The sequence below is a fragment of the Orcinus orca genome, chromosome 19, assembly GCF_937001465.1.
Source record: "Orcinus orca chromosome 19, mOrcOrc1.1, whole genome shotgun sequence".
Classification (NCBI taxonomy): domain Eukaryota; kingdom Metazoa; phylum Chordata; class Mammalia; order Artiodactyla; family Delphinidae; genus Orcinus; species Orcinus orca.
This window is the reverse complement of record NC_064577.1, coordinates 47,615,954-47,624,485: the sequence shown is the minus strand read 5'-3', so window position 1 is coordinate 47,624,485 and position 8,532 is coordinate 47,615,954. Positions and strand designations below refer to the sequence as shown.

Sequence of the window (8,532 nt, the reverse complement as noted above, 5' to 3'; positions counted from 1 at the left end):
GCACTGAGTCTTCGTTGCTGCGCGCAGGCTTTCTCTAGTTGTGGCCAGTGGGGGCTGCTCTTTGTTGCGGTGCACAGGCTTCTCATTGCGGTGGCTTCTCTTGTTGCGGAGCACGGGCTCTAGGCATGTGGGCTTCAGTCATTGTGCACATGGGCTCTGGAGTGCAGGCTCAGTAGTTGTGGCACATGGGCTTAGTTGCTCTCCGGCATGTGGGATCTTCCCGGACCAAGGCTTGAACACGTGTCCCCTGCATTGGCAGGCGGATTCTTAACCACTGTGCCACCAGGGAAGCCCCCAGAAACTGGATGGGACTTGGTAGAAGTTTCTATTAGCTCTTCTCTATTGCACGCTCCTGGGAAACCACTGGGTGTTAGCAGGTTGCTCCTTGCTTTTATAGGGGAGCTGCTTGTCCCAGCAACGGCTTTGTTTTACTTCATTTCCTTGCTTATCTGCAGAAAAATTTCCTAGATTTTCAGTCTTTTTGGCAAGAAGCCCTACATATAATGCCAGTGGCCACATATTTCTATACATGATATCCTCCAGATTTTACCTGATTTGTGGCAATGGTTTCCCTCTAAATTCCACCTTTTCTTATTTTATACACTTTGTCCACTTTTATAAGCATGCACCATTACTGTCTAGAAGGGAAAATTAAAATGAAATTAATAGTTTCTATGGGAAATCAGAGCACCCCATAAATGCCTCAGCAGCACATGATCAAAAATCAATCAGAAAAAACAAACTGGCTGTGGAGCCTACGGCTTCTACAGTATGGAGGCAAACTCTAGTAAGTCTGGTAGTCTCTGGGTAAATGTGCAAAACTCAAATTGTACACAGCAAGAGAATGTTCTTGGTAATTAAGAAAAAGTTCCTGCAGAAATCCTGGCAAATGCCGCTACTGGGATGTAACTTAGCACTTGGGAAGCCTAACACCTTTCCAATCTAAATGTTGGAGTTTATTAGCTAAAGGTCACGAAGGAAGGTACGTGACCTCCAAGGTGTGACGGGATATTTTGTAGTGATCCCCAGTGCAGAGCAAACATTTCAGATTTCTATAACATAAAGGCCCTATAATTTCAAATCTTAAGAACACGCTAGTCATTAAATAAAAGGCAAGTCGAAGGCATCTGTAAATCAGCAAAGAATTATGCATATGCACACAAAAGATACTCAAATAATTTAAAATATGCAACCTATATGAACTAACTAGTAGCCACAGGAAAAATAAAGCATGGATAATATCCTAATATACCCTGTGCTGCTTCTACCTCAAGCATGTCCAGACAAAAATGACACACTAAGCCATAAAAAATTTAAAGGCAAAATACAACACCAAAACTGCTTACCAACTGCCACTCAAGAAGGGGGTGAAGCAGCTTGCACAATGCACTATATGGAAGTAAGTAACCTTGGTTACTGTTTCCAAGGACACTGGGCTCTTGGCTAGCAAGCGCTGAGGTGAAGCTGCATGCAGTGTTGACTCATTTTAATAAACCTGCATAAAGAAAATCAATGCAACGGTATTCCACACTCCCCAAATCTTTACTGGTGGATCTAATAAAACATTTCCAGTACTAAACAGATACTGAAAGTAGTGAATACTCTTTATAGCAAAGGCTTTTTATTGATGTCTGCTGTATTTTCCCCTGGCACCTCCCATGGAGTGACTAAACCTATCATACTTGGTAAGGTCAGCAGTAATTATACTTAGGAATTTTATCTGAGGCATTCTGGAATATATCTAGAAATGGAAGCCAATCTAGTTAACAGGTGAGCATACTTTTTGAAATGTCATCAATATGGACCACTGTGACAGAACAGTAGTCCACACAGCATTTCCAAAAAATGTCTCTGCAATGTAAATTCTGTCCAACTGCGAGACACTTCTTGTCGCAAAGGTAGATTTTCTTATCATGGTCTATCATGGAATGTATGAGACCACTTAGAAGGCTGCTTGAAATCTGGTGCCGTGTTGAAACCCTAGGTGCTGCACAGGCTGAAGTGGAACCCAGAGGCCTCAGGCAAAACCTGCTAGAAACCAGCCCACTTGTGTTGTCACTAACACCCACTGGCTCTGTGGAGGGCAAAGGTAACGATTCAGAGACAGCTGTCCCAGGCATTAGTAGCTGGACATGGTATCATCTGGAGCAAATGAGAAAAACAGATTTACCTCATCAACAGTTCTCTGTGCACTCGGGCGCGCAGCCAGGTGAAGCAGAAGCCTCTTCAGGAGCTCGGGAATGAAAATGTCTCCCTTTCTTGGAGCGGATGGAAGTAAGAGGTAGTAAGGTGGAACAAAACAATTTCCTCAAGTTTTGTCCTCAGGAGGGAAAATGATCTAGTTAATTATGTAAAGCAGCAATTACACAGACAAAACCAACTCTTCCAGTTTACAAATAAAAACTAAGTCTAGGTCAGAGAGCTTAAGCCGCACAACGTGAAACACCCAAGATTCAAAATCTCTTCGTAAAGCGCGTAATTAACAATTGAGAGAAACGTGTCCTAGTTTGGCGGGTTCTTCCCAGGAATAACAGTCTTTAACCACTTGGCTTTTTTCCCCCTGATTTTATGCATTCATTTCAAGCGGCAAAGAAAATTCCCTACACCAGAGAGCATAAGCCTTTTCCTTCTAAAATTCAGTGCTGTTTTTGAACAGTTTCCTGCCTTTGCTTCTAAGTCACGTGCCTCTACCACAAATACACACCTTACTTTTCTCCTTGCTAGGCCAGGAGCTCCACCTTCTAACCCTGAATTAATTTCCCGGTCTCTCACAGAGATACTGCGGTATTGGTCCCTGTGCAGTCATTTCTGGAAATTTGGCTAGAGGCCTCTGCAAAGAGATTTCATTCAGCTGGCTTTCCAAATCTCATCTGAAAAAAGTATCACGTTCACAGTCTGTGTGTGAGGTAAAACAAGGCTTTCACTGAAGGCGCCTAAGGGCAACGATATTCACCCCGATACACTGAGATTCAGGCCTCTGTCAAAATGAACATTCTTCTCACTGCAAAGTTCCCAGGCATGTTTTGAGAAAGTTTTCTTATAAGTTGACAGTCTTAGAAATGAACGAAAAGAGAACTGGGTCGGTTGCGACAGTAAAGCTGGTAAGTCTGCCCTCACCCACCTGCCATTGTCCAATGGAGAGAAACAGAATTTTTTCTATAAAAAGAATACCAGTTTAATCACAATTTCCCGCTTTTTATTCATTTCAGATATTAACTAAATGTGGATAAATGCATTCTACTTCACAGAAAAGTGTTCTAGATACACACAAACACTGGATCAAAACATCCTTCCAACTCCAGTCCTATAGCAATAATTTATTTTTCTTCAAATGTCAATTCTTCACAGTTTCAATATTGCAGCAGCAAATATTCCTTAGATAAAGAAAATTGTGGTCCATGTTTTAAAACATCTTAAGAGAACTAGAGATAAGTCAGCAAACTTCCAGTGCAGTTTGGGTAGAGCAGTTTTACCTCGAATACCATAGACTGGCTGTGGGCACCTGGGGGCAAAGGTCGTTGGTGGGAAAGACTGGGAACTTCTGCAGCACTTCCTCCCCCGCCACCTCCTGAGGATTTCTTCACGTAGATTGATGGCGGTGGGGTGAGCTCTGCAGCATTCGCATTCTGTTTATTGGTCCCTGTCACCCCAAGGGGTGTGATGGAAAATAAACAAACTCAGGCAGTACTTCCCACAGGAGCTTTCAGGAAATTTCAGAGCAAATCAGGCAGGATGAGGCCGGGAGGCTTTGGTTCGACACAGTTGATCCAGAAATTGGCACAGCTGGCATGATACTGGTGTCCTCCATACACCAGCTTGAAGCTGTCCGTTTCCGAGTTGAACGCCTGCCGGGAAGAAACACACATGGGGGGGCCAGTCAGGCTCCCTCCACACCTGGGCACTGACCAGCAGCCGGCACGGACCCCTCTCCAGCTCACAGAGGCTGAGGCCAAACTGGCGCACACACAAAAGCTGAGCAGGTGGCTACAGGAATTCAAGCGAGAAAGTTTTTCGCCGCTAATTAAAGGTATAAAAATATCTTTACTGTTAAACCCAGTTTCAGCAAAAGGAGGCCAAATTGTTCCCAGAAAAGGCAGACAGAGGCTGTGGGGGTCGGCAGGGGTCCTGACACTGGACAAAAACAGCCACGGGCTGGGGATCATTTTGATCTCTCTGTGAAGAAAGCAGCCCTTCCCTGAGGCTGGCATTTGACTATAACATGCCATCCCTTAGTTTCTGAGGCTGATTACAGTCCTATCATGAAAGCAAATGAAAGATTAAAGACTCTTAGGGTCTAATGCCATTCGGAGCTGATAACCAAACTGACATCATTAAAAAGTCCAAATAGGTATAGGATTTGTAAAAAAATAAAGATGTTAAACACAGCAGAATGATTTCCAGATGAATAAGGCTTACCGGTAAGTTACAGTCAGCCAGGCCTAACCTCAATCACTTCCGGGGTGTTTTGTAAAGCTCAACAAGTAAACAAATAAATAAAGCTCTAAACCCCAAACAATTTGTTTTTGTCTGCTAACGGCCAAGTCCTGAAGCTCTCTGATCTCATTCTGTGTGTCACTACCACTTCATCTTCCAGAAGCTGCTCTTCCTGTTAACCCTGTTCATCCCAGAGGAAAATAACCGCAACACCAGAAGCCAGCTATGAGCCACAAGCATGCACAGCAGACGGAAGTGGACCCGCACGGACATGTTAGTTGACCGAATCAAACACTATGGGAACGAAAAGGACTCAGCAAAGGATCCATGATTGGAACAGCTCAGGATGGCAGTGGAATCATCGAATTTGCCTTCCACACTCAAAATTAAGATGGAGACGCTAAGATAACACGTAACTGGTTCATACTTTTTTAGGATGTTCTTCTGCAGGCTTCTCTTCTTTCTGAAATAACGTTGAAACCATAAGGTCAACAAAATTCCCAGAACAGGGCCTCTGGCCTCCAAACGAGTCCTTACAGGTGTAACCTTTTCTCCTTGCCACCCCACTGTGCAGAGGGTGGGCAGGCACGTGCCAACAAGCCCACTCCTTAGAAAGGCAGGAGCTGCCTCCACCCCTCGACAGCTCCCCCCCGCTGCCCCTTTGAAAGAACATGTCTGCTTCTGTGGTCAGATTTCAGGGCTTGATAAACTCCCCTCCTCTGGTCACAGACCTTGTGGAGAAGGGCCAGATGGGATTGCCTCCCGGGTCGGTCAGGGAAGCAGCCCGTGCAGGGGAGGGGGGAAGGCAGGTGACTTACCCGGCTCCTGGAGTCCACGTTTAAAAGGCACACCCCACAAGCAAGCTCCTGAGCGTTTTTAATCCCGGGCCGTAGCATACAAGAGGAAAAATCCAGTGAATTTTCATCAGGCTGTGAGGACAAGACAAACGGGTAAGAAGCCAGGAATTCCACACGCTGCTGGTTTCACTCCCTGATCAAACATCCCAACAGGTCCAGCAGCAAATTCAGTCCACTCGCTACCACCACCAGTACAATTATTCCATTTCCCAGACGTTTACCGAGTACCTGCCCTGCTGTGTTCTAGTTGCTAGGGGTGTTAGGATGAGCACAAAATGGTCCCTGTCCTCTGAGAGCTGTTTAGGGTCAGGGCGAGGTGGGTGTCAGGCCACACTGTGCCACGAGACCCACACTAGGCGTAAGGACCGAGCGCCGGAGCACAAGGGGGAAGGGGTGGGGCACTTACCCGCCTCAAGGGGAAAGGAGCGTGGTGGCAGAGAATGCTTCTGAGAACTTCCAAACACGGTGGCTGAGTCCTGATGGGTGTTTGCTAGGTGAAAGGGGTAGGGTAGGATGAGGTAGGGGAGGGAAGGGTATCTACTCTATGTAGAATAAGCAGCCTGGGCAAAGGCCTCTAAGCAAAAGATCAGGTATGAGAAGAAGTCTAGGGAGTGCGAGCCAAGCTTACAGAAGGAGGGAGGAGATGAAACTGGAGCACGAAGGCCTTGAAAGGAATATGAGGGGTTGAGACTCTATCCTGGGAAGCCCTAAGGGTTGTAACTAGATTGTGACAGGATCAGGTTTGTACTCTGGACAGAACCCTCTGGTTGCAATGCAGGCAGGCACTGAACTGGGGGTCTGGGCCTCTGTTACAAGGCTGCAGTAGCAAACCGGGAGACGGGTCCTGAAGGTCAGAACTGAGGGAGCAACAGTGCGGAATGGAGAGAAATGGACACATGAAGAGCTATTAAGGCCGAAGAATCAACAGGCCTGGCGGATCTGTTAGATGTGCGAGGAGGGGAGGGGACTGGGCAACTGAAAGGATTCACCCTAATGGGGCACGTGAGAGGAGACCAGTTTGGGGATGGAGACTGGGGAGAAGAGTTCAACTGGGTACAAGCCGAGTCGAAGCTGCCTGTGGGACAGCTGAGTTCTGATGCTATATGAGCAGGCAGATGGGTATACAGGCCTAGCACTCAAGAACGAGAGATCTGGATGTTATCGGCTAGGGAGAATGAATATATTAACAGCTAACAGGTCAAGTCTTTACCTGTGCTAAGCAGTACACTAGGCTCTCTACATACATTATTTAATTTATTCCTTACCAAAAAATCTATGAAATAGGGAGCGTGTCACCCAATGATGAAAAGCCCAATGACTGAAAGCTGTTAATTTCTTAAAAGTTAAAATGCACATCTATTATATGAGCTTGCAATTTCTAGATATTTTTATCTAAGAGAAATGAAAACATGTTAACAAAAGTCTTATACAAGAAGTGTTCATAGCTCTATTCATATTAGCCAAAACTGGAAAGAGCATGCATCTTTAAACAAGAAGATGGATTCAAAAAACATAGTATATTAATACATTGGAATATTACTCAGTGACAAAAGGGATCAAACTGATACACACAACACAGATGACTTTTTACAACATGCTATGTAAAAGAAGCTGACACAAGAATAGATACACTACATAATTCATTTATATTAAGTTCTAGAACAGGCAAATCTATGGTGATGGAAATCTACAGAAAATGGATCACTGGCTGTTTTTGGAATCAGATCAGGGGATTGACTGGGAAGGGGCAAAAGGGAGCTTTAGGGGGTGATGAAAACACTCCATATACCGATGGGGGTGTGCCACATGGTTGTGTGCATTTGTCAAAACTGGTCCAACTATGCATTTAAGATCTGTGCATTTCACTGTATATATGTTATTCCTCAACTACGAAAAACACTTGAATAATAAAACAAGACAAAAACAACCAAAGAAAAGCAGAAAAACAAAGCAAAAAACCAGAATGGTAGAAAACATTTGCAAATGATGCAACCGACATGGGCTTAATTTCCAAAATATACAAACAGCTCATATAACTCAATAGCAAAAAAACAACCCAATCGAAAAATGGGCAGAGGACCTAAATAGACATTTCTTCAAAGAAGAAATACAGATGGCCAATAGGCACATGAAAAGATGCTCAACATCACTAATTATTAGAGAAATGCAAATGAAAACTACAATGAGGTACCACCTCACACCGCTCAGAATGGCCATCATTAAAAAGTCTACAAGTAACAAATGCTGGAGAAGGTGTGGAGAAAAGGGAACTCTCCTGCACTGTTGGTGGGAATATAAGTTGGTGCAGTCACTATGGAAAACAGTATGGAGGTTCCTCAGAAAACTAAAAATAGAATTACCATAGGATCCAGCAATCGCATTCCTGGGCATATATCCAGACAAAACTATAATTCAAAAAGATATACACGCACCCCTATATTCACAGCAGCACTATTTACAATAGCCAAGACATGGAAACAACCTAAATGTCCATCAACAGATGAATGGGTAAAGATGTGGCACATATATACAATGGAATAGTACTCAGCTATAAAAGAGAACGAAATAATGCCCTTTGCAGCAACATGGATGGAACTAGAGATTATCATACTAAGTGAATTAAGCCAGAAAGAGAAAGACAAATACCATATGATATCACTTCTATGTGGAATCTAAAATATGACACAAATGAACCTATCTATGAAACAAAAACAGAATCACAGACATAGAGAACAGACTGGTGGCTGCACAGGGGGCAGGGGTTGGGGGAGGGATGGACTGGGAGTTTGGGGTTAGCAGATACAAACTACTACATACAGAATGGATAAACAACAAGGTCCTACTGTATAGCACAGGGAACTATATTCAATATCCTGTGATAAACCATAATGGAAAAGAATGTAAAAAAAAAGAATGTATGTTATGTATAACTGAATCACTTTGCTGTACAGCAGAAATTAACACAACATTGTGAATCAATTATACTTCAATTAAAACAATTAAGAAAAAAAGATTTTGGATTCTTAATGTGTAAAAGTTAGGTATACATGAACTAATTTATTTTTCTTATATATGCTCTAGAGCAGAGGTTCTCAAACTTGGCACCATTGACATTTTAAGCTGGATAATTGTAAGACGAGCTTAAAAGACCTGTAAGACCTGTCCTCTGCATGTAGGATCCCTGGCTAATTTGGGGCAAAACTGCTCCCCTCCCCGACCATTAAGAACTGACTTCCCAAAG

General features: G+C 43.8%; 1 protein-coding gene across 19 annotated transcripts in view; it reads right to left on the bottom strand.

Moving 5' to 3' along the window:
• Positions 1-3,287: 3,287 nt before the first annotated feature.
• SYNRG (synergin gamma) overlaps positions 3,288-8,532 on the bottom strand; it is a 93,041-nt gene continuing 87,796 nt past the window's right edge. For 9 of the 19 annotated variants that reach the window (XM_033431552.2, XM_049702260.1, XM_012533758.3 and 6 more), the window contains 4 exons: positions 5,698-5,781; positions 5,253-5,363; positions 4,862-4,897; positions 3,288-3,845 (listed from right to left, as the gene is read on the bottom strand). In XM_033431552.2, the coding sequence (XP_033287443.1) occupies positions 3,714-3,845; positions 4,862-4,897; positions 5,253-5,363; positions 5,698-5,781 (363 nt within the window). In that variant the 3' untranslated portion in view covers positions 3,288-3,713. The remainder of the gene's footprint in view (positions 3,846-4,861; positions 4,898-5,252; positions 5,364-5,697; positions 5,782-8,532) is intronic. The other 10 variants (XM_033431558.2, XM_033431549.2, XM_033431554.2 and 7 more) reach the window with 3 other exon arrangements.